Source organism: Ochotona princeps, chromosome 4, assembly GCF_030435755.1.
Source record: "Ochotona princeps isolate mOchPri1 chromosome 4, mOchPri1.hap1, whole genome shotgun sequence".
In the NCBI taxonomy this organism is placed as follows: domain Eukaryota; kingdom Metazoa; phylum Chordata; class Mammalia; order Lagomorpha; family Ochotonidae; genus Ochotona; species Ochotona princeps.
In genome coordinates, this window is record NC_080835.1 from 96,323,034 (window position 1) to 96,349,883 (window position 26,850).

Sequence of the window (26,850 nt, forward strand, 5' to 3'; positions counted from 1 at the left end):
TGCAGACTCAAATAATGTGAATAAAAGCCATCTCACTGACTATAAACTCTCTAACCATCAGAAAAATAACTACCCAAGATGTATCCAAATGAGAAAATTACTGGTTTGAGGCCATATTTTTGGCTGCAGGAAAGAAAAAAAAACTAAAAAAAAAAAAAAAAATCAATATGTAACATTCACTTCAGTTGTACAGAAAAGCAGGAAGAATTACAGCTCTTACCTGAACTTCTGGCACATTTAAAGTAGAGTACGTGAGAAATCATTAACGAAAAATAACCAATCTGTCAAGTTCCCGTCAGGAGGCCAAAGTGATCCTTGACTGTTCTAGTATACCAATAAGATATTATTAGCCAAAAGTATTAACCTTTTAAGTGGAGTGGTGGTGAACCCAGTAGGAATCCTCCCAAGATCTAACCATGAGATAGTCACCTTTCTAATGGACACAAGCCTCCCAATTTCCTCTCTACAGATCACTTTTAAAGCCTTATTTTTTCCTTTAGTAGAAGGTGTTCCCAAAGGCTCCTCACTTTCCTCTTTTGGAGGACAGCAAGACGACACACTCTTTGAGACATCTGTCCTGCTGAGTGTCAAGGAGGAGGCAAAGTCTCTTACAAATCTGTGTGCTTCGGGCAAGAAGGAACATCCTAGTCAAGGTTTAAGGGGAGAAAATATAGAAAATGAGATGTCCAATGACCTTTGGCAGTCTGACACTGGTGAACCGTACAGGGCGAAAGAAGGTGTTTTGTGTACACTCATTCTTAGCAGTGAGGCCAGAGCACAACCTCTACTGTTGGCATGGCCACACTCAGACTACGAAAAGCTCAACTAGCATGACAAGAGGCCAAGAATTACTTTAATTTTGTTTTTTTGCTTTTTTTAAAAAAAGAAAAACATTTAAATGCAACACAACCATAAAATTGGTACATCACAGAAACAAAGGTCATTGCAGGCAACACTGATTGGAAATAGCAAAACACTTGGCTGGTGCAAAAAATGAAACTCTAATTTATATACAATCATAGCTAAGGGTGGTATTGAAAAACAGTCTTCCTTACTGTGACTCAAGACTTAACTTTCCATTATCTATTGCTTATTTATTCAAGGTTGTAAATAATACTTATATAGAGACAGAGATGTGTAAAAATGAAACATTGTGAAAAAAATACAATTTTTCCATTTCGTATGAAACTCAAAAGTGTAAGTTTTGTCCAATATGGAATGTACCTATATTTGTTTATATTAGGGCTCTAAAATCCATGTAAAAATCTTTTTCATTAAAAAAAAAAAGAGAGAGAGAGAACAGCTGACCCACCATGCAAGTTTGCTGTATCTCTTGCTCACTCAAAAAGTGAGCATTTCAGGTGAGGTCTGTTTTTTTTTTTTTCTTTCTGCCCAGAGTTTGTTATGACTGACTCCTTAGAAGTTGTACTGGCCCAGTTGTGGAAACAGTTTCCATGAAGAGTCTGCTGGCAGCATCTGGATGAGGGCTGGTCTGGGGTAATGGTAGGTGAGTAGACGGGAGGGAGGTAAGAGCCGATCCTTATGAAGGATGCCGTTCAGTTGTTAAACTTTAAGGGATAGCCAATGGCTTTTTCCAGGCACTCAACGAGAGAGCCAGCAGAGAGAAAATCCCTCTCTACTTCTACAAATTTGATATAGATAGATTTAGGGGAAACTCCAGGATCTACAATACAGTTCTGGGACAAAAACCCATTGATACCAACCCAATCTTTGCTGAAGGTTTTGGTATTTGCTTGGAAATGTAAAAATAAGCACTGCTGCAGAGTCCTGACCTCAGCAATCCCGAGGTAGCAATAGGTGATGCGGGTGGGTTCTACTTCCACCTGTAATGAGGCTTGTGTGGAAAGCGTTTCCAGGTCAGCTCGGCCCTCTTTTCCTGGGTCCAGAGAACGCCGCTCCTGAGGCGAGAGGGGCCTCTCAATACATTCTTCATAGCCAATGGCATAAAGGCCAGGGCTTTTAGGGATGCCCCCTGGCAATAAATACTGAACAACGTTCCCACCAGTTGGTTTGGAGTGGGCAATGGGTATCCAGTCAATTTCCATGTGTAGCTCCAGGCACCTGGCTTCACTAATAGTGATCTCTAAAAATTTGTAGTAAACATTTTTCCAGTTCATTTTCTGCACTCGGGTCATAATAATCCGTCCCTCAGGCTTCTCAGAGTTGAAATATTCCCGAAGTCGCTTGCCCAGGGGCACCTGGGAGCTGATCTCAGCATAATGGTAACGGATCTCCTCTTTCCAGCGCGTGTTATAACCAATTCCAAAAATGGCCAGTTTATTGGAAAGATGGAGCCTTGAAAAGTCTGTCCAGCTCTGAAACAGTTCCCATTTCAACTGTACTGATTCCAAAATCTGTACAATGTTCTGCATAATGTCTCTTTTCCTAGAAAGAGAAACAAGAGTCAAATTCTTCAGGCGTTGAGAACAGCACTGTTCAGAAAGTCATGGAAGTGCCTGCAGTCTTTCAATACAACTCAGAGCACGGCTGACGGACGTGAGCCCCAACTACGCAGAGGTGAGGGATGAAGTGACTATACATATATACTACATGAAGTCTACAACTGATTAATGACTAATGACTTGACACAGAAACAAAATGAATTTAAGTTAACTACACAGATTTAAGATCTGAGCATTCAGATGAATAAGGTCTACTTTAGGCCTGGATTTAAAGAGAAAGATTAAATAAAATGAATTGAGGCTATACTAGAAAACCCTTTTAAAGGCATGCAAACATACAGAAATTAGTCAATGTATGACAGAGTTAAAAAAAGTGAGAAGACAGGAATGCTGGGAAAATGCTTCCCAGGCTCCTCAATTCATGTAATTGTAACTGATACATTGTATAATTCTGTACTAGATGAGGATGTGTAATTTTAAGATTGCTTCTCGTATATGACAAAACTTTGTATGGGAAGATCAGTGTTATTGTTAAAAGGTAACTTGGGAAAAACAACCGCACTACATCAACTACAGGGCTTAACCTAAAAAAACACTCAACTAGCACACTCACAACACACAAAGAGAGGTGGTGTGCACACTGATGGCCTAACAGCTTCTTGAAAGCAGACCTTGGCAGGCGGCAGGCCCTTGAGACCTTCCTAGTAAATTCTCACACCTTCTAGAGGAGCTTCCAGGGAGCTGGGGAGTCTCCACAGCTGTACCTGCTCTTACACGAGGTGACGCCGTTAGTGAGTTACTAACCTACTGTCACAAACTGCGTGGATCCTTGCACTGCCTTGGATTTCTCCTCCCACGCCCCTGGATTCCTTGAGATTTTCTTGAAAGCGTCCCAAGCAATCAGGGGGGCCACCAAGATGAAACCGCCACATTTCTAGGGAGCCCTTGCTTTTCCCAGAGGACATAAAGGTGCTCGGTCACTCTTCCATTTGACCGTGCTGCTTGTGAGGCTAAGAAACAGGGTGGTTTCTGCGCAGCTCAGCGCTGTTCCTTCCCTGTCCTCTTCTGAAATGCTTCACTGAGCTCAAGGGGAACTGCACAAAGGAGATGGGACACAGAGCGGGGCTTTCTGTCTCTTCTGCCTACCAATGTATCCAGAACTTGGCATATTCTAAGTATTTGATAACTAAGTGTTGAAAAATCAGTTGATAAGGGGGACTTTTTCTTGTGGATAAAGGATGCTGTGTTGTACTAGCTAGGTCTCGACTGAGAGAAAATGACCCAAGGTCACTGTCAGGGCTCTAAGTCAGTAATACTGGGCAGATATTGCTAAAAAAACAAAAAGAAAGAAAAGAAAAACAACAAACAGTTCTGAAGAAACTGTCACACTGGAAACCAAGGATCATCTTCAGATTCTTTTTTTTTTTTTAAGATTTATTTATTTTTATTGGAAAGGCGGATATACAGAGAGGAGAAACAGAGAAGAGGATCTTCTGTCCGATGGTTCACTCCCCAAGCAGCCGCAACGGCCAGAGCTGAGCCAATCAGAAGCCGGGAGCCTCCTCCGGGTCTCCCACACGGGTGCAGGGTCCCAAAGCTTTGGGTCGTGCTTGACTGCTTTCCCAGGCCACAAGCAGGGAGCTGGATGGGAAGCGGGGCCGCCAGGATCAGAACCGGCGCCCATATGGGATCCCAGAGCGTTCAAGGTGAGGACCTTAACTGCTGCGCTATTGCGCCGGGCCCTATCTTCAGATTCCTATCCTCTAAGTTAAAACCCAGAGAACAGGCAGCATGGACGGGAGGTTTCCACAGATATTGTCTGCTTCCTGCACTGCTCATCTCAGTCTGAATCTGGATTTAAGACTTAGCTTGGAGGGGCAGCACTCCTCCCACAACAGAGTACCTGGGTTTCATCCCAGCTTTGGTTCCTGAATCCATATTCTTGCTAATGCTTGGGAGGCAATGGTGATGGCTCAAATAACGGGGTCTCTGCCACTAGACCTGGGTAGCATCTGGCTTCCAGCCATGGCCTGCCCCAGCCGCAGCTACTGTGGTCATGACCCCAGCAGAATGAGATTTCTCCCTCTCCCACCACCACTGTCTTGAGCTCTCTCAAACAGATTACTGCTTAAAGTTACAGTGAGAACTAGATTTAATTTAAAATTTAAAGCACAATGAGAACTAGATCCAATTATTGAAACATCCCTAAGAACTATATCACATCAATTTCCTGATGTAATATTTAAAGATTTATTTGAAAGGCAGAGTTAGGGAGGGAAAGAGATTTCAATCCACTGTTTCACTCCCCAAATGGCTGTAACAGCAGGGAGTGGGCCAGGCACAACCCAAGGAGCAAGCACTTAGGCCAGGTGCCACTGGATCTGAGGTGGAGCAGCGGAGCATCTGGAACTCCATCTGATGCTCATACAGGATGCAGGTGGCCCCCACACTGCACTGGACCACTACCTCAATGTCCTGGTTTTCAAGTTTCAACCACGAGAAAAAGCTCAAGTGGCTTAAGGTCAGTGACTACAATTCTGGCAAAGCTGAACAGGTTCCTCCATGGTCACATTAACAGGACCACTGGAGCAGCCAGAGAATTGGGTCTTTCAATGAAAGCACCTGTGCTTTTTTCTCCCCCAGAGATCTGAAAGAAATGGATTGGCGATAACTGGTTTTAAAAACAGAATTCAATATCCCTTCCTTTGGCACACTGACGTCATTCTGATGTCATAGTCTTAAAAGATAATTACTTTGCAACAAAAGTTGGCCGGAAGTCTACTGATCTGGATCATAAACTCCAGAACAGGGTAATGATTACAATTTTTAACTCCTCATTCCTGAACTTTACCAAAGGATATTATTATGAGAGAGAAATGAGAACACACAAGGGTGGTGGCGATGGTGGTTTCTTGAATGGAAGTAACTGGGAGTCTTCCTTGTATATTTTGTTACCTATCACAGGCCTCTTAGCCTTTTTCCCACCATCTCTAAAATACCAACCACATGTGTGGCCTGATGCACACAGCTACGAGGGGGTAACCAGGCATTCCCTACTTGTCTCTTGGATTTAGCCAGCTCACTTAAAGCCATTCAAAAGGAACCCCTAACATAACTTTTAGAGCTATGACGGCTTTAGAAGCGGAAATGACGCAGAGTCTCAGGGGACCCTGTCCTGGACCTGCTTAGTCATTCCTCCAGAGTGTGCAAACAGGTCACCTCAGAGCTTGCATTCCGATTCTCATAATGTGAGACCAAAAGGAAGGCAAGTGTGTCTTGGGCCGTCCTATCATCTTACCTAAACCCAGGTAAGCTCAAATTCCTGGGAATCACCCTTGAGCCTTATTTAATGCGCCAGATATCCACATTCACACACAAGCTAACACCACCAACACACCTGTTTTGTGGAACATGTTTATTTGCTTGCTATATACAAAATTCCAGATAACCTACAGAGAAGGCAAGTCAATGAGACGAGAAAACTAGAGAGGTGCTTCCTTGGTGCTATGGCTGGGACTTCCACAGCACATCTAGTTACTTTCTGATCCTGTCCCTATGCATTAAGCTCAGCCGGATAGCTCTTAGCAGAAATGTGAAGCAGCTACTTACTGTGCTTCTTCAGAAGATTCTTGTTTTATTTTTAATGTTCTCTTTGTAACAGGTATTTCATCTGAAAAGCAAAGATATGAAACAAATTATTTTTTTTCACATTGTGGCAGACACTTACACACAGATAAAAAGCTATATTTACTGATCATCCCACGTTTTCAGTGCCAGGCCTCCATTCTGGTGTCCGACACTACCCAATGACAGATTCATACATTTCATTCGGTCTTACATAATGAGATGCATACATTTGTATGCAAGATCAGAAACCAGCTCTACAAGTATAAAATTCTTCAAGGTCACCAGCGGATTTCTAGCCAGGAGCTTAAAGTTTAATTTCACTGCAAACATGATTTTAAAAGAACAAGAATGGAAATAATTCTGCTCAATTTGGATTTTCAGTGTAGGTTTTACAGAGCAATTATTCCCTCAATATCAGGATCAACATATTCTGCATGTTATTTTTTCCCCCAAAGGTTTGTGTAATTTAACTCTGGTAAAACCACTGTTACAGGATGCCAGAGTAATTCGGACCTTATCACTATCCTGAGATTAAGATGTGATCACTTGGCTCCTATATGTTTTATTCTTCTAATGTTAAAGTTCCTCTCCTACATACTGTTATTTTCTTAGCCTCTTTTTTCCTCTCTCCTAATAGCTTAAATAAAAAAATGAGTACTCCTAAGAAATTTTAACATTAAAAAGATTTTTTTTTTATCTGAGAGGCCGATTTAGAGGAGGACAGACAGAGAGATATCTTCTATCAGAATCTTCCATCTTGTTCATTCTTCAGATGGCCACAATTTGGCCAGAGCTGAGCTGATCCTAAGCCAGGAACTTCTTCCAGGTCTTCCATGTGGGTGCAAGTGACCAAGGGCTTAAACCATCCTCCATTGCTTTCCTAGGCCATAGGCAGGGAAAGCTGGGTTGAAGTAGAGCAGCCAAAACTTGAACTGTTGCCCATATGAGATGCGAACATTAAAGGTGGAGGATTAGCTTGAAAAGCCACTGCACCAGCCCCATGAATTTTAACATTTAATCCTTGACCAGTGTTGTGGCATAGCACATAAAGCCACTACCTGCGACATAAGCAGCCTGTATGAACACAGGATCACGTTCCAGTTGCTCCACTTCCAACCCAGTTCTGTGTTAATGGCCTAGATAAAGCATCAGGAAGATGGTTCAAGTATCTGGGCTTCTGCCATCCATGTTGGAAACCCAAATGAAGCTCCTGGCCATTGGATACTTGGAAAGTAAGCCAGCACATGGAAGTCCACTAAGTCGACTCTCTGTCTCTCCCATTCTCTCTGAAACTCTTTCAAACAGTTTTTTTAAATTAGTCCTTTTCCTTTTGAATTAGCATTTCTTTATCATGAGGAATTCTGTAAGAAACAGTGCCTGTGACTTTTATCTTATGCTATGTAAACACATTGTACTGTCCGTACTACTGAGACGCTGCCTGAGTACCGCGCTGGGGAGTAAGAACATTTACTTAGAAGTAAGAGTTCATTACACCAGTTGCTGTTAGTGTATAATGGTGCAGCATAAACTTCATTAGTACTTTCAAATTATGAAAATCTAAATGGGAGCGCTTATTGCACAGAAGCTCTTAATTAGGCAGCACAAATGTAGATGTGAGGGGTAGGACGTTCAATTTCCACTTCAAATGCCTGTGACTGTGTATAAGTCACTCCAGCCTGCTGGGATGGGTTCTCTTGGGAAGTCTGAAGAACTGTGACCACTGGCACAATTCCAATTAACAGCTGTCTTAAGGATAAACGGGGAGTTCCTCTCACTTTCTGTTCAGGCTGAAGTCTGGGAGGGAAACTTTTCCAAATCACAAACCTTTGGAAAGAAAAACTATTTGGGTTGAAAGAAGGAAAAGATATGGCTAAACGTCAGTGCTCTTGGCAGTCATCAGGGAGCTACAAGGTGCAGGGTGCCTAGAATGGCACAGCCGTCTCCTATGTGTCTTTAGCAATCTTGCTGGCACCCAAATCACCTAAGGACCAACACCAAGCACTAGTTGGCAGTCTAAGACATCACATACTGTTCCCAGAAGACTGCTGGATGCCCTGTGTAGGGAGCATGCAGGGTACCAGAAGACATTCAAGTGTCAGTGTAGACAGAAAGGTATCACTCACTCACACACACACACACACACACACACAGCCTGTAAACATTGGTTTCCTTACCCAATTCCTGATCTGTTGGATAGCCATGGAGATCCTGACTGTGGTTTCCCCAGTCCTCCTGTGAATAGTCCTCCATAGTGCTGCCATCTGACTCCAGCTCCTGGTACAAGCCACTACTGTTAATAAGTACAGGCTGGCAGGGCTGAGCATCCCATCCTCCCTGACCAAACACCTGTTCCAACTGTTCAAATGTGTAACTGCTCTTTCTTTTCCCAACACCATGTTCTTTCACCCGACTGTAACACCTGCGAAGGGTCTAAGACACAAAGTCTTTTGTTATTCCTTTAAAGCTGTACTTCCTCTTCCAGATACGGACCACAGATATTAATTACTATTAGACAGACATAGACAGACAAACATAGACACATTGTTACAGGAATGCTACATTTCAAATTCATTATTATATTAGAAAAAAATACTAATTTAGCATTTACTCAAACATGTTATAATTCAAACAATTATTTTGCAATTAATTATCCATTAAACAACAAAAAACATAACAACATTATTGCATATACCCCATACACATATTTTAAATACCCCCACCCCCATTTAAAAAGAATAAGGGGCGGGGGAAAAACAAGAAATACCAGCCAGCCAATAGGATGCACACCTGCCACAGAAGAGAGAGAGCTGCTATTGTGCCCAGAATTTGGAAAAAGTGAAGGAAGGGGGGACAGAATGAAGAGTTTTCCAAAAGCAAAGGCTATTTTCCTTACTCTTAAGGAGAGATACAGGGTAGAAACTACTGCCTACACAAATTAGCTAGTAAACCAAATCCCTTAGATAATCTAGGTTCCTTCCTAACTTCCTCTGTAGGGAAGCCGCTGAATGTAAATCAGAAGTCAAGTCAACAGTGCCACAGATTCCCAGTCTCAAACATCAATCACCAAGAAACACTACACTAACATCTACCTTTGAAAATTAGACAAGTTCATTCATCTATTCTGCTAAATCACATTGCCAGCTAAACCAACCAGCCAAGGAGGCCAATCCTCTCTTATGGGGGGAGGATGAGGTGGAGGGATTTTTTTTTTTTTTTTACTTCTTTTTATGCCACATGGTATACAGCAAATGAATATTATGCAAGTTCACAAAGACTGGAATTACTGCCTTGTACAATTCTTCAATGGTTTTCAAGGCTTATATTTCCAATGCATATTTCAGCTTATTAGAACAGTTTCCTAAGATTAATGGTACATGTTGCACTGGCATGCATTTCAAAAGGTAAATTGAGGACTCAGTCCCAGCTTCAAAATTCGTCTGGTTTGATGCACTCTCTATCCCATCCAGCTCTGCCTCCCTGTGCTCCTTCTCCTAACTTCTCTCTACTTTCCTGGGTTTCACGCTGAGGACTGTCATGACAACTAAGACCCCCTCCCGTGGGGACTCCCAAATACTTTCTACTCAAGAGCAAAATCGGCTCACCTAAGACTTAGCTTACGGGCATTACCCACAACACAAATTTCTAAGTGTAAGATTACTTTCCATAAGCCACATAAGCCACTAAACTTCCCATTCTCACCAAACTAATCTTCATAGAGCTTCTAGGAAAATTTAGGACCCTGAAGCCAGAGGTAGCAAGCTGCAAGACACTCCGTCAAACATGAAAAACCTGTCTCTTGAGACCAGAAATCCAGATGAGCAAAAGGAATAAAAGCATGATACATAAGATGATCCTGTTCAGACATGACCAGAGCAATGACTAAGGGTCACCTGTCAGTCTGCCTCCTGCACAAGCACCTGTCTCATTCTCTTCTTGGAGAGCTCTTCTAGTGCCTTAGAGAATTAAGTTCCTAAAAACATACTCAATTTTCATTTACAAGTGTTTATTCTTCTCTTTGCAACCCACATGAGACAAAACTTTCTAGAACAAACCAGAAACATAAACTCAGGAAATGGGTGTCATGGATAAACCTTCCCCTGGAAGGAGACAAGTGCCTGCAGCAGATCCCATTTGACTTTCTACACACTCCCTCTTTCCCAGCACTTTCTGCCCTTTATGCCGGGATTGGAATTTGAAATCGCAAACATCCCCTGCCAATTTATTTTTATCTCACAATGCCTAGTTTCTGCCTCCAAGAAAACCCCAACCACTCTTCTCAACTCCTCCAAGGACCGTAAATGGAGACTCCCAATCATGTCCCTTTCACCCTTCCAAGGCCATAAATGGAGATGGAAACCTTGCCACTGCTCACTGCTTACTGGCTGCCTAGAGAAAAACATCCAGCACACAGAAGAGCCCAGGCAGCTCTGTCACTGAGGATAATTTCAGAAGCCAAGGATAATGTTCCTTTGAACAAAGTTACCATACTTATCAGGAAGTGACACAGACATAAGCAAAGCCACCAAATTCTGGCAATGTATGTGGTAGAAAAATCACAGAAAAAAAAACCTTTGAAACTCTTTGAAATCACCAACTTGAGCTTAAAAATTCACTGTTGGCTGACATAATTATGTATAATAAAATTAGCAGTGCCTAATGGCTATGGAATAAAAGAACGGGTGCTCTACTGACACCTGTTACTCGTAGTGCACTTTGCAAACACACTTTTATGGTGTAGTATGCTGATATATAAAATATCTATCAGGTGCCTGAAGGAAAGATGCTTGGTATCTTCTAAATCCCTATGTCAGGAATTTGATATATTGAATTAATGTTAAAAAGACGTCAACTGATTTTAACTGTTGAAAGATATAAAAATTACAAGAAGGAACTTCTGAGTTGGGAAAAGACCACACATCCTAGGAGAGGTCATTTAAATGGGACACATCAATTAAAACAGGGAAAAGCAAGAACTTACACAGCACTTCTACCGTTTACTATGAGAAACACTAGGGTCTACTTAAACTTGAGGGAGTTTAGAAATGGATAAAAAGGACATACAAAGACCTTCCAACTCTTTGCACCATAATAAACCAGAAAAGGCCAAACATTTCACTGTCTAAATGACTAATCAAAGCAAGTAATTAAAAATTTGTATGTCTGTGCCAACAGTCTTAAATCAACCAAATTAAAAACCTACGCTGAGATTACAGTAATTCAGAACCTACGAAAAACAAAATCTCAGCTTCCATTTCAGACAGCTACCAATCCAGCACGAACCTCAATTTGGCCTTCTGAGAGAACGTGTACTACTCAACACAAAAACTTTGCTCCTCCTTCTTCTTCCTTTACCTCATTGACTTGGCAAGTTGACAGTAACTTAAGTTCCAAAAGATTTCTGAAATCTAAGAAGTGGGAGGTGGCAAGAACTGGCTGAAATTACTAAAGACAATACTGTTCACAATTAAAATAACAAATTTGGGGGTAGGTGTGATAGCTCAACTGGCTAATCCTCCACCTGCACAAGTGCCAGCATCCCTTATGGACATCAGTTCATTTCCCAACTGCTCCACTTCCCATCCAGCTCCCTGCTTGTGGTCTGGAAAACAGTGGAGGATGCCCAAAGTCTTGGGACTCCGCACCATGTGGGAGACCTGGAAGAAGCTCCTGGCTTCGGATCAGCTCAGCTCTGGCTGTTGCAACCACTTGGGGAGTGAACCAGCAGATGGGAAGATCTTTCTCTCTGCATCTCCTTCTCTCTGTAAATCTGTCTTTCCAATAAAAATGAACAAATCTTATTAAAAACATTTCCCCAGTAAACTGAAACTGTTTTTGGCTCCACCCTGGAGGCAGAAATGTAATAATAACATCATATCTCAGATGAAGCCATAGGGACAGATGTCAGAGGAGTCAAGAAAATCTGGAAAGAACTAACAGCTTGATCAGGTGGTCAGCCCAGAGGCTCATGGGCATTTGATTCAGAGGAAATGCCAGCTGAATGCTTACTAAATCCACCATGTCAAGTGGTCAGCAACTACAAAAGGAAAAAACAGAAACTAAAACAGAGAAAAGACTTGAAAGATGTCCCATTACCAAAGCAGGGAAAAACATATGATGGCTGACAACTGACAATTTATAGGACAGACTGAAAGTTTTGCCCAAAGTTTAAGATTAGAGTAAAAGGAAATGAGAGTTAAAAGAAGACATTCATTGTGGATGAATGTATGGAGGGGGTCTATGGGGGCAAAGGGCAGGTAAACAAGGCAGGAGTTTTAGATTGGCAGGATTGGGGGATTTAACGGCAGCAATGCAGAGAAAGACCCAGGGTTACAGTACACGTAACATTAAATACAGTGCACAATGCAGCTATCTTGCCAAAGTAAGTAAATCCAGTATTGGGTTGTATAAGCAGAGGAATCACATGTAAGCTATCGAGGTGGCTCTTCCTCTCTATTCAGCACCGGTGAGGCCACAGCTGGAGCACAGCATTCAGTTCTGGGCATCGAACCAGCTACAAGAGAGGGAAATTGTAGAGTTCAGAAAAGGGCAAATAAAATAATGAAAGGCTTGGAAAATAAGATCTATAAGCAGGGCCAGTGGTTTCACCAAAGCCCGTCCTGACATCATATAAACTACTTTGGTGGTAAAGTTAAGATTTCTTTTCCAATCCCTCCTTTGACTTTCCAGAAATGGGAGGAAGTGAATTCTTCCTTGGTTCAGCAAAACAGGGAGCAAACTAAACTAAATCGCAGAGGCACATACCAACCAATTACACTAATGGTTCAATAATTTTCAGAAATTTTCCCATTTCATACAATCATAAAATAATCACCATGACAAAATCGCTGTTCTAACAGAACTGACCGTAAGTGGAACAGAGCATATAATAAGAAGGAACAGAAATAAGGCATAACAGCTCTACCCATGTGTCGTTTAGGAAACACTGGTTTGATCAGTCTAAGATGTCAGATGAAAACCAGTCCATCTGCAGGGAGGATAGTTTAGTTATAACAGCAGGAAACAACATTAGAAGAAAAAACAGGCAGGGAAATAGATTTTCAACTGTAGATGTCAAACTGGCCATACCAGAAATGAACTACATACCTTAGCCCAACTCTGTCAACTAATTCAATGAACATGCGATTTCCTTTGACACAAGTTATTAAATAATGAATGCACTTATCCACAAACAAAGCCTTTCTCAGAAAAGCATTAGAAACAATACTTCAGGCTAAAGCAGGCATGTATTTTAAAGCGAAAGTGTGCAACAGATCTTTTCTCCCTTCTTTAAAGTTACTTTCACTGTAATAACTATAACTAGTTGCTGTTACCACACAAGGCAACACAACTCAAACTTTAACGTGTAAGGATGTTTAAGACAAGATTTTATTTAATTAGCTATATTTTGTTGCTGTGAGCATAAAATAAGAAACAAACAGCAGACATAAGTCAATGAACACATTCTGTGTACCCTAAGGGAATGTTAAGAACATGGTAGCAACTCATGTTTTGGCATAGAGCTATAACTAATGATTAGAAAGTGATTTAAGGCAAAAATCTATCTGGGTCCAGCAGAACTTTTACTACCTATCGCCGCCTTGAATTTTCTGACATTAGTATCTCACAAACTGACCAGCCAATCACCTAAATTCTTTAACCCGCCTCCCCAAATAGGACCAGGTATTTACTGCAGAGGGTCAGACACTGCTTGGGAAACCTGCTTGTCCTCTGGAGGGTCTGCCTTACAGTTCCAGATCTTCTTCCAGTTCCAGCTTCCTGCTAATGTGTTTCCAGGGAGGCAGCAGGTGATGGCTCCAGCACCTGGGTTGCTGCCAACCAGGTGGGAGACCCAGACAATTTCTAGCATCCACCTCTGACCTGTCCCAATCTGGCTGTTACGAACACCTAGGGAATCCACCAGCAGTTGGAAGACAGTCTGCCTTTCAAAAAATGTTTTAAATACTTTAACAAACTTACACTGTTTTTTTTCCCAAATATTTCATTTTCACTGTTCCTCTCCAGAACAGAAATTCTTAAAGGGTCACAGAGTTCCCCTTCCCAAGAAAGTGCACACTTACATACCAAGGGGTATGTGGACCCACTGAAGAGCCCACCTAAGCAGCACTTGAGTTAACAAGTCAGCCACATACTATTTCACTTTTTTTTTTTTTTGACAGAAAAATGTAACATTGAGTTGGCCCTCCACAGCTACAGCAGGTTCTACATGCTCAGATTTAACCAACTACAGATTTGGGGGACCCAGAGTGTGACTTTACTGACCATATACATTTTGGTGATTAGTCTCTAAACAGTACATGATAACAACTACTTACATAGCATTTACACTGTATTAAGTATTACAGGTAATACAGAAAAGATTTAAAGCATACTGGAATGCACAGACTGTATCCAAATACTGTACCACTTGACAGAAGGGACGGGAGCACCTGTGGGTTTTGGTTATTATGTGGGGTTCTAGAACCAATACCCTGATGATACCTAAAAGACAATTATGACTACAAACTCTAAAGTAAGGTACACTTGTGTTTTAGGCTTATCAAGAAATTGTAAAGACAGAGACAACCAGCTTAATACAACTAACCACTCTGCTCAGTGTCCCACTCATTCAGAATGTAAATTAATCAACCCTGTTTCTTGAAATGAACAATTTCACTCAGGAAAGGCAAATAAAGGTACTACTTACTCTTCACAAAAATGTAGCATTTTTTTCCACCTGCTGAACAAGGTGGAAACTCTTTTCTGAAACAGTACTTAACACAATACTAACAGAGTCATTAGTTATGCCGATTATCTGTCCCACCTGAATCACAACATACTCAGTTGTTCGTTATCTGCCTGACTACCAACACAGTGCTAGGTAAGTAACCAAGGGTCACCATTTAAAACTGGGAAATACATTCAGAAAGAAGTAAAATTCTTTATGACATTTCCAGCTCACAGTCTGCTGTTATTCCACCAACACCATTCATATTTTGGTCAGCAGTATCTCATTTATGAAGACAGATCCTCACTCTGATCAACTATGTAAACACCATCAAAAATACAGTTAAAAAGAGGATTGGATAAGAAAGCTATGGTTCATCTACTCCATGGAATACTACTCAGCTATTAAAAAAAACAAAATGCAGTTCTTTGTGGCCAAATGGGCCAAACTGGAAACCATAATGCTAAGGGAAATGAGCCAATCCCAAAAGGTTAAATACCACATGTTTGCCTTAATTTAAGATGATATGATGTTATGTATAACATGTTATGTTTTGAATGTTATATGTTGTGTATAAACTAAAATTGAAGTATAGGTGAGGTGGTCACAGAAGGTGGCTGGGAACCCGCATTTACTTTTAACATATTGGTTACTCATTACTATGTCAATTAATTCCATAATGATGTAAATTTTTGCTGATGGTATGTTGGAGCTTTCAATTGACTGGGATGATACTCTGCTGGCTCTGTCATCAGACCAGAGAGTGTATACCTAAGAAACCGTTGAACTTGACGGGACAATAAGATGCTGGACTCTATGTTTGGTATACGCTTGCAATGGGGAAATCTCAACTGAACTTGAGCTGTGGTTATGCAATAAGGTGGAGGAATCCACCATGGTGGGAGGGTTTGGGGAGGGGTGGGGAGAACCCAAGTATCTATGTAACTGTGTCACATAATACAATGTAATTACTGAAGTTAAATAATAAATAATTAAAAAAAAATACAGTTTAAAAAAAAAAAAACAGATCCTCAATCGTCCTCAATTGCTCTGAAGTCCCTGCTGCAGCTGACACTCCTTATCACCTATCAAACACACTATCCCTGCCAAATTGCACTTAGTACAATTTCCACACTGATTCATAGTGGGTGAGTAGAGCTGCCCAATGCTCCACAGCCTGCAACTTCTAACACATCCTGCAAGTTTTAAATGGGCAAGAGCCTTAAAGATTATGCAGCTCAACTTCTAAATGAGGAAGCACGGCCCAAAGTCAACTAAGTAGTCCTCAAGAGGCTTGGCATGTGAAAATTGTTCAGTATCACTAAGAAAACTTTGATGCTTCCTAAGAAAACAACTTTATTAGATTTTAAGTTCCACAAGGTTAGGATGTTGTGTTCAGTGTCTTCATTCCCCTGCTTTCATAACACTGCCTATCAAGTAAGGATTATTCAATAAATATTTAACAATTAATGACTATGCTAACTTTAAAGCATTAAATCACTATCAGGGAGATTCAGTATTTCTTAGTTAAGAAAACCAGGGAATTCATTGTTTAACAACAATAGACTGCATTTATAAAATCAGTAACTCCAACTTAGCTGAGGCTCCTAAAATCTTTGAAAAAAGTAGGAGCAAGAGAGATTATAAAACACAGAACAGTTATCATTAGCTAGGCAAACTAATTTCTTTGTAATAAGGGAGGGCTAATTGCAGTGGGCAAAGCTATTGTAAAAAATATCTTATCAATCTTGATAGCTCTCTTTGGGAGTAGGGCTCAGCAAACCTGTTCAAATCTTAATCTTTATGCCTGACAAATGAGGCAAATAAAGTATTCAAGAACACACAGCAGTTCTATCAAAGGTAGAGACTACTTGGGTTTTAAGAAGTCAGACAGAAGAATGATCACTACAAAGCCATGGCTGCAGACTGTGTACAGTACAGACTGGGGTGGATTCCACCCACCTGCTCTTCACTCTCCACCTGGCCATTAACCTACTCACTCCGTGTTTAAACTGCTCAGTTCTGTTGTCAGGAAGTGAGCTTGTACCGAATTCACAATTTAGGAAATTTTGATGTCCAATGAGTAGCAAATCCTAAAATTTCTAATCTTTTCATGCTAGCAGCCGAAGGTCTTAGCCATTCAGATCACAAAGGAAAAAGAAAATTTCTCCAGCAAGGCTGTCAAAAACATTTTTCATTGTTCAGGGAACTAACTAACCTCCTATGATCATAAAGTTTTAATCCTCTACAGTACATATCTCAGATGGACATTCAACATTCTATAAAAAAAAGCCACACACTATCATGCATGTTTGTGAATCAGGACTTCTTCAGGAAATAATAACCCTTCAAGACATGAAATCCTCAAGTCTGTCTCCAGTGAGAACAAAAGTCAAACAAAACGGAGGTGCCGGTGCTGTGGCATAGGGACTACCCCTGTGACACCAGCACCCCTCAAGGGCCCCAGCTGAGTCCCTGCTGCTGCACTTCAGAGCCAATCCCTGCTAATGCTCCTGGGAAAGCAGCAAAAGATAGCCCAAGTATGTGGACCCCTGCCCCTATGCTGGAGGCCTGAACAAAGCTCATAACTCCTAGCTTTGGCCAGACCCGACCGTGGAAGGTCTCTCTCTATAACCCTGCCTTTCAAATAAATACACTACTTTTTAAAAAAATTAGGGTAGGGCCCGGCGGTGTGGCCTAGCGGCTAAAGTCCTCGCCTTGAAAGCCCCGGGATCCCATATGGGCGCCGGTTCTTATCCCAGCAGCTCCACTTCCCATCCAGCTCCCTGCTTGTGGCCTGGGAAAGCAGTTGAGGACGGCCCAATGCATTGGGACACTGCACCCGCGTGGGAGACCCGGAAGAGGTTCCAAGTTCCCGGCTTCGGATCGGCACGCATTGGCCCGTTGCAGCTCACTTGGGGAGTGAATCATCAGGTGGAAGATCTTCCTCTCTGTCTCTCCTCCTCTCTGTATATCTGGCTTTAATAAAATGAATAAATCTTTAAAAAAAAAAAATTAGGGTAAACTAGGCCCAGTGCAGTAGCCTAGTGCCTAAAGTCCTTGCCTTGCACATGCCGGATTCCATATGGTCGCCGGTTCTAATCCCAGCAGTCCCGCTTCCCATCCAGCTCCCTGCTTGTGGCCTGGGAAAGCAGCAGAGAATGGTCCTACGCCTTGGGACCCTGCACCCATGTGAGAGACCTGGAAGAAACTCCTGGTTCCTGGCTTCGGATAGGTTCACCTCCAGTCACTGTGGCCACTTGGGGAGTGAATCAGTGGATGGATGATCTTTCTGTCTCTCCTCCTCTCAGTACATCTGACTTTCCAATTAAAAAAAAAAAAAAAAGGTAGATCTTTTTTAAAAAAAATAGGGTAAACTGAACTAATCATCTGATATAAGCAGGGACAGGTAGCTCCAGTCATAAAAGAGAGGCAGATGACACTATTGGTCTAGAATGCCCTCCTCTCCTGAAAAGGGAAAAAAGGTAAGCAGAGAACTGATTTACCTTGGAAGTCATTTTCAATGGATCTCCTATATCACTTCTGAAGCCACTATATCAATACAAATACTATGTTGTATTTCTTCCTCAGTATTTCACACTCTTGCAAATCTCAAAGTGGTATTCAGATAACAAAGGAGTGGGTGTCTGGTAGGGCTAAGACAAAGCTTGGCATAGCTATATGTCACATTGGGGAGACAGAGTTCAAATCCCAGTGCAATTCCAATTCCAGCTTCCTGCGAAGGTGTATCCTGGGAAACAACAGGTGCTGGCTCAAGCAGTCGGGTCCCTGATACACTTGTATGTGGGAGACCTTGCTTTTGTTCTGAGCTCCTGGTTCTAACCTGGCCCACCCTTGGAAATTGCAGGAATTCGCAAGGTGGGATATTCTGTCTCCCTGTCTTTAAATAATGCAAATGTTGAAAAAAGCAGGTATTTTTTTTTTAAGATTTATTTATTTTTATTGCAAAGTCAGATATATAGAGTGAGGAGGAGAGACAGAGAGGAAGATCTTCCACCCGATGATTCACTCCCCAAGTGAGCCGCAACAGCCAGTGCTGCGCCAATCTGAAGTCAGGAGCCAGGAACTTAAAAAGCAGGTATTCTTAATGTAAACTTTTTACTAGTACGCGATATCTAAAAAGCACATTCAACACAATTTCCTAAGATATTTCTGACATTGTAGTTGAGAACCATTCATCCTGCCATGTAAAACATGTTCATTATGGACTGTCTCAACCCTCAACTCTACCTGTACACACAAGAAAACCTCTGCCGCTCCCCAAATCATCCCTATATCGAAGTTTAAAAGAAAAGCTGTCAAGAGCAGGTTTTCCCCAATTTCCTACTGAGTGGGCTGGTTTATAATTATAAGTTGACTATTTAATTTTCTATTATTTTCTTGCTAAAAACTACCACTGAACTAAAAGGGACCACATAATCTATAATGCACTCTCTTCCCATCAGTTAATTTTACGTATTTGATGGTCTATACATACATAAATAAAAGAACCTGACTTCTAGATAAAAATCACCAAAAAGGCTACTAGAATCCCCTATCAGGACACTTATGTATAAACATTGAATCAAGTCAGCCAATTGTGAAAAAAAAAATACCAACACCAATGCCATCTCTCAAGTACGCTGTGTAAAGTACAAATCATAAATGTATGAAAAGAACACATTTTCATATCCTGACCCCATTTTTAAAAAACTTTTAAATTTACTCAGGAACTTGTTACAAAGACATTCAGATGATCGTAACAATATTTTTACTCTAATTTGTATATTTGATCTTTAGCTTTATGAGTATTGCTAAGACAAATGCCTACGTGAGAAAACTATCTTCTACAAAAGTTAAGCCTTTTCGTTATGTAGCCTGGTGCACTATGGAAGGTAAACCGTAACTACCACTTCCTGAGGCGTGGGCTAAAGTAGCATTCTTATCTTTTAAAAGAATGTTATGCCAGCGCCATGGCAAAGACAGTTGCGCCTCCGCCTGCAGCATCGGCAACCCAGATGCAGCTCTCCATTCAATGGCCTGGGGAAACAGCAGAAGACGGCCCAAGTGCTTCCATTCCTGCACCCGCATGGGAGACCCGGAAGAAGCTCCTGGCTCCTGACTTCAGACAAGCTGAGCTCTGGCACTTGCAGCCATTTGAGGTGAGAACTAGAGGATGAGAGATCTCTGCCCCATTCCAGGGGGGCCAGACGTGTGTCTATGTATCTCCCTCTCTGTAACTCTGACTTCAAATAAAAATAAATGTATCTTTAAAGAAAGAAAAAGAATGGTAAGAACATAGTCCAAGACACACTCAGGAGACAGACGGCCTGAAAACGACACCTAAGAAAAAAGACTGCAACGCAGGACGAGCCACAGACAGACACTTAAAAACACAGCTGCAACAGAGTTTTCTGCTATACCTAAAGCCAGCACAGGACCCAGATGACCTAAACTGAGGCCAGGTAGCTTTGTGTTTCAACAATGACCAGTCACTGAATTCAGGCTGCCACCAGAGAAAGCCTCATTGGAGCAAGGGCAAACTCCTAACAGGAACTGGACCAAAGCCATGAGCAGTGGGCACTCCGCAGCTGGGCAGACCAAGGTCTCGTTCCTGGAGGAGGAACCCACACATACAAGGAGAGATACATGGTACATCTGTTTTACAGACTATTAGACCAGACTAGGGAAAGGAGCTTATCCAAGGCTCTACTGCAATGCCTTTAAATTGATCTAACATCTCCAAGCAAGGATCCAGGAGCCCACCTGTGGCACAGCACATTACGCCAGCTCAAGTCCTGGATACTCCGCTTTGGATTCATCTCAGTTCCTTGCGTGGGAGACAGTGGATGATGGCCCATGCACTGGTTCTTCCTGCCGCTCATTAGAGAGACCCAGATGGAGTTTCTGCTTCCTGGCCTCGGCCTGGCCCCATGGCTCAGTCCCAGCTTTTATGGTCATCTGAGAAGTGAACCAGCAGATGAAAGATCTCTCACCCTGCCTTTCAGAAAATCAGTAGCCACAACCCAGGACCCAGTATGATTCTCTTCAAGAAACCCTGAAAATCACAGAAAGTCACTCTAATTTACCTTTTCACCAATTCTGAAGTTCATATTCATAGCTCCTTTTGATCTTTAGCTTAAATAATCATATTTAGCATGATGATTATTATATTCTCTGTATTTCCCAACTTGTTGTTTTCTGATTTTTTTGTTTTCTCAATGTGCAAACACATTTGGCAAAATAGTTTGTCTCTCTCACTTCCATCATCTGTCTTTGAAGACAATTGTGCTCAAATCATTGGTACCTTAGGTAAACGACCACAGGAGTAAGCACTGGACATTCCGTGGACTTTCTCGGTAAACCTCCTTCTTACCCATCTTTACTGCCACAAAGTGTGAAGGATCTTCAAAGAGCTCGTAGAAAATATGTTCTACGAAAAACTTATGCATGGATTTCAATTTTTTTTTACTAAAACTTTTAAACCATTTTCCACACATGGTCTGATTTACTCTATTAATTCTACTTAATAAATATTCCTCCTGCTGTAAGTCAAACTTACTTCCATTAAGAGGAGTTGGTAGTCCAAAAGATACCATCATTTATACAGACTTGAATGAACGACCAAATGAGTCTTCTACAATAACAGCATGGCTTTTGTTTCAATACTTGTTTTAATATCTTCCTTAAAACTTCCAAGTCACCATTTCTCCTTGCGCTTATGATCTTAGAAAATGAATTCTCTGCAAGAATTTAAAAAGTTTGTGTTTCATTTCTACAAGAAATATGATCATAACGATGCCCATCCAGATGTTACATGATGCGTGTATTGCATTATTCCTGTTCACAATCACTTTGTTGCTTGCAACATTACTTTCATTCTCAACAGTTAATAAAGGCTGGAAGTGTCTGGCTTAGCAGCTGAGAAGCCTGTATCCCCAGCTAGAGTGCCAGGTTTGAGGCCTGGCTTGACATGCTCCTGATCTAGCGTCTTACTAATATGCATCCGATAGCTCAAGTGCTTGGTTCTCTGCCACCTGCATGGAATAAGGTCCTGGCTCCTGGCTTCGGCCAGGCTGTTGCCAACAGCTAGGGAGTGTACCAGCAGATGGGAGATCTGTGCTTGCCCCTGAAATAAGCAAAATACATAAAAAGTTAGGTGGGCTGATGACTCATAAGGTAGCAGTAGTAGAAACAACTGGTTAAAAGCATGGGTTCGGGGACAACACGGTGACTCAACTGACTTAGTCTCCACCTGTGACTGCCAGCATCCCATACAAGCACTGGTTCATGTTCCGGCTGCTCCACTTCCCATTGGTGGATGTGGCCTGCTTGTGGCCTAGAAAAGCAGTGGAAAATGTCCCAAAGCCTTGGGACTCTGCACCCACATGAGAGACCTGAAAGAAGCTCCTGGCTTCTGGCTTCAAATTGCTCAGCTCTGTCCACTGCAGCCACCTGGGGAATGAACCAACAGATGGAAGATCTTTTTTTCTCTCTCTCCTCTCCGTAAGTCTGCCTAATATAAATTTAAAAAAAAAAAAAAAAAAAAGCATGGGTTCTGGAATTCAACAGTTAAGTTTCTGTATCTTACTTTCTCCATCTGTACAGTGGAATAGCACTAAAATGAAAAAAGAAAAGTAGAACACTCAAAATTGTCTACCTAACTGCTTGTACTCAAATTTTATTCAGAGAGAAAATCAGTAAAACTAAAGTGTAGGTCACAAGGGACATGGAAGGAAAAATACATTCAAAAGAACCCCACTGTAGCAAAAGGTACCCGTCATGTTAAGGAAAGCAGTTAACTTTCACCTAAATTACATCATCAGACTACTAAAGGAATGCTAAATTACTTCTTCTTTTATTAGTATTTAGATCTTAAATTTGCCTTAAATTATTTTTGATATTTTTGGCTCTATATCCAGGTATTTAGGCCTGGATGTAGGTTTGTACACTTAATAGCACTGTTCTAAAATATTTGGTTCTAACACAGCTTCTGCAATTCTTGATCAGTTTCTCTTTCATAGATAAAAGTTAGTACTTCTTGGTATGAATGTGGACTAATACCAACAAACCAAGAGGAAACAAAGGGTCTTAGCAACCCATCCAAAGTAAGAATTAGCCTTACACATTGGGCAACCCGTTAACAAGAAGAGGAGGCAGGTAAAACCCAGCATGAACAGACATAAAGAGTAAAAATGACCTATGTATTATTTTCCCTGGGAGTTTGACAGAACAAAGAGCATATATGTGTCTTGTTCTTTCTTGGTAAATGAAAATGTACTAAAATTGAAATCAGAATTATAAGCACCACTTCTTAAAGAACAACAAGACATTTCACGGATATGTGCTTATGTTGTAAAAGGTAGCTTTTCCCTTGAGTTTTCCTTAGTTGCATAATGTAGTTATTAGTTATGCAAAGAAAGTTATTACTTCATACAGTGCTAGAATTGGCACAGCTCTGATCTCTAAAAGCCAAACAATTAACCATATTTCCTAATTTATAGAGGACAGAAGGGACATTACCTGATTTTGTTCATGACCATACCTTTAGGACACTGCATGGTGCCTGACTAGTCACTGAATGAATAATTACTGTGTACTACTTTGCAGCTCCATGGTGCAAATCTCAATGATAGTTGGATATATAATACAAAGAATAATATAAAATCATGTAAATCATTATCAATATAGGCAAATAATTTTCTATTTCTTATGTAAAATGAGAGTTTGAAATTCTAAGACCAAGAAGGCTTTATCAAAGCATATCATATATCAGGATTTTCTTTCCTCCCCGGTGTTAACTGTTTTAAATTAGTCATATTTTAATTTTTTTTTACTGTAATATAATATCTTCAAAGCAGGGACTTTTGGTAAGTCTCATTCATTAATACATTCCCAACACCTAATTCAATGTCTAGCTTGTAGAAAGGGTTCAAGAAATTTTGGCTGAATCAATGAAAAAATAAAGAACAGTTTTTTAAGACTGTAAACAGCTGAGATATCAAATGTAAAACTGAGGTACTTCAGACCTATGATGCTCTTCCTTCTAAATTACAAATGAGCTCTTTCCATTTGGAGAAACATATTTGCAACTTAAAAAAACAGTTAAGAGCAGCATTTGATGGACATGAACTTTTATTCTGGCTTTATTCATATCAATTACAAACACAACTGATTTATTTGGATAAATGAAGTAATCTGCCAATGATAGAAAAACAGAATTGTAAACTTCAAAAAATTTAGGCTATTACACAAAGTAGTCTTACAAAGACTGAGAAAACGCAACTAGAAAACTATCTAACAGCTTCCAAACTACTGCAGCAAACATACTTACTATTCGGTAACTCCAAATGTATATAATTTATGAATACAGCCAAGCATACACATGTAAAAATAAAATGATGGTCACTTTCCTAAAAGGCCTTAAAATAGGCAAAGGTTTGTATTTTACTAATGGGTAACAACACATCCTATTAGGTGAAAACAACACTGACTTGTTTTATGTAAAAAAAAAAAAGTATTTGGATCAAGGACTCTCTACATATATATAGAATTATACACATTTAAGTATTCAGACATATTTTCAATTATTCAGAATAATGGGGCAGGAATAGCAGGAAACTTAGCACAGAGTATAAGTTCCTAGTAATTTATAACATACCTAAGATGCACACTTGATTAAGCATTCATTTTAAGGACTGAATGAATTTTCTGTAAAATTAACTTTCAGTAAATAACAGGCAGAACACAGTGCATGGAACTCACAACAGTAATAAAAGAACAAAGCACCTAACCAGTGCCATAATCGTAACGGTCAACTGTTTAAAATCTAAAGCTTTTTATGGTGTGGTTCTGTCGTTTTTGAAACGCAAAAAAATCCCTCCTCATTTTATTTTAGTTTAAACAGTCAGGGGAAAAACCGCACTTCTACCTTACTCTCAGAGTACTCTTATGACCATTAGTATTTGAAATCTTACATCTGAAGTTCAGTTCCGGCTCTGGTAATGATAAAGGTGGTGGGGGGAGGAAGCTTATCCCCCGAGGGGAGCAGATCAGAATCCAAGGGCGTGAAGCGTTGATTCTAAAGGAAACACATGCAGAGAAGACAGTCCTAATACAGCATTTTAGTTGGATTTCACTGGGTTCTTAAAAATCAAGTCCAAAAACTGAAACAATACAGTACTGTGATGGTTCCGACAACTATATTGAGAATCATGTTTAAACTGAAAGACAAGTAGTGAGTTGTGTCCTTAAAAAGACCTAACAAATCCTATTTAATTGATGTCTAAATCCTTCATTCATTCGGATTTTGATATGCCTGAAATCTACACTCCTCTCTTTCATCTCTCTTGGCACTTGTTTCCAGTCTTGGTTCTCTCCTTCTCTATATTGCAACTAGTAACTCTTTCTAAAATTTAACACTAACCACGTTACTATTCGAGACTTAAAATCCTTTGAATGGGGGCCAGCATTTATGCCTGGCAGTTTAAGCCACTGCCTGTGATGCCAGCATCGCATCTGGGAGTCAGTTCAAGTGCCAGTGCTCCACTTCCAATCCAACTCCCTGCTAAAGCACACGGCCCACGTACCTCAGCCCTTGCACCCACATTAGAAACAAGGAAGACCCTCCTAGGTTCAGCCTGGACCAGCCCTGGCTATTGCAACCATCTGGGGAGCGAGCAGTGAGAGGAACATATTCTCTCTACCTCTACCTTTCAATTAAAAAAAAAAAAAAACTAATAAAACATTATTGAACAGCGACAGGGATTCCAGTCTCTGTGTATTGTCTGACCACGCCCTCACCTCCCACCAGCCAAGAAAAACAAAAACATGCGATGTTATGGATGTTATGATGTTATTCGGAGCCCTGAGGGAGAAAGTGACAGGAGAAAACACACACAATATTACTTTCAGATGCTGCTATGATCAGTTACTTCTCCTCAGCCCAATTGGTTCTTATCCCAGCCCTGACTGTTATTCTACTCCTCCAGACATTAAATCTGGATTTGCCTGTCTGCGATTTTGGTATCAGAGAGAACCATTTACCGAAGAGCCAGCACTTCCAAGTTTCTTTAGCAACTCCTTTCTTGGAGTTTCCCTCCCGACTGCTATGGCAGGAGTCTTCTTCCTTGCAATTAGTTTTGCTAGATTGGAAATATGTGGAAATCCTTCTAGGCCTGAAGTAAGAATCAAGATGTCCACATCATCCCACAATGACAGGATAGAGCCCAATCATATCCCCTGACCATATCCCAATGTTTCCAGTCTCATTTTTTAGGATTTACTTATTTTACTTGAAAGGCAGAATTAAAGACAGAGGTAGAGAGGGAGATGTTCCATCCACTGGTTCACTCCCAGAATGACCAAAGCCAAGAAAAGGAACTCAATCCGAGTCTCCCTCATGAGTGGCAGTGGCCAAGCACTTGACCTACCTTCTGTTGTTGTCCCAGGAACATTAGCAGGAAGCTGGGTCTGAAGTGGAGCAGCCAGGATTCAGACTAGCATCCATACCAGCATTGCAGGCAATGACTTAACTTTGCTGAATCACAATGACAGACTCCAATCTCATTTCTTAGTAATTGTCCATCTTCACAGTTTTTAACGTTTTATCATATTTTTGTTGGAAAAGCAAATTTACAAAGAGAAGAAACAGAGAGAAAGATCTTCAGTCTGCTGGTTCACTCCCCAAGTGGCTGCAATAACTGCAACTGAGCCAATCCAAAGCCAGGAGATAGGAGCTTCTTCAGGGTCTCCCACACAGGTGCAGGAGCCCAAGGCTTTGGGCCATCTTCTACTGCTCTCCCAGACCACAAACAAGGAGCTGGAAGACAAGTGGAGCAGCCAGGACATGAATCAGTGTCTATAAGGGATCCTAGTGCATACAAGACAAGGATTTCAGCCACTGAGCCATCACACTGAGACCAATCTCTCCTAATGTTTAAGTCCTAGGCTCCAGCCAACTGGGACATGAGCTGCTGCAAACTGATGGAGTTTCTGGGGTTTTGATATCTTAAGTCTAAAAGAGCACAATGTATCTTCCAGTCCTCTTTTATCTAACTGTACTTCTCGGAGCAT

The 26,850-nt window shown here is 41.1% G+C and overlaps 1 protein-coding gene across 9 annotated transcripts in view; it reads right to left on the reverse strand.

Moving 5' to 3' along the window:
• Nucleotides 1–1,280: 1,280 nt before the first annotated feature.
• Nucleotides 1,281–26,850, reverse strand: part of MSANTD2 (Myb/SANT DNA binding domain containing 2) — a 38,442-nt gene continuing 12,872 nt past the window's right edge. Inside the window, exons 1-7 of one of the 9 annotated variants that reach the window (XM_058664045.1) lie at nucleotides 23,321–24,445; nucleotides 21,338–21,518; nucleotides 12,472–12,561; nucleotides 8,397–8,480; nucleotides 8,225–8,324; nucleotides 6,033–6,093; nucleotides 1,281–2,406 (exon numbers count right to left, since the gene is read on the reverse strand). In XM_058664045.1, coding sequence (XP_058520028.1) covers nucleotides 1,557–2,406; nucleotides 6,033–6,093; nucleotides 8,225–8,300 — 987 coding nt within the window. In that variant the 5' untranslated portion in view covers nucleotides 8,301–8,324; nucleotides 8,397–8,480; nucleotides 12,472–12,561; nucleotides 21,338–21,518; nucleotides 23,321–24,445 and the 3' untranslated portion in view covers nucleotides 1,281–1,556. Of the gene's footprint in view, nucleotides 2,407–6,032; nucleotides 6,094–8,224; nucleotides 8,481–12,471; nucleotides 12,562–21,337; nucleotides 21,767–23,320; nucleotides 24,446–26,850 lie in introns of those variants that run through there. The other 8 variants (XM_058664046.1, XM_058664044.1, XM_004597676.4 and 5 more) reach the window with 8 other exon arrangements.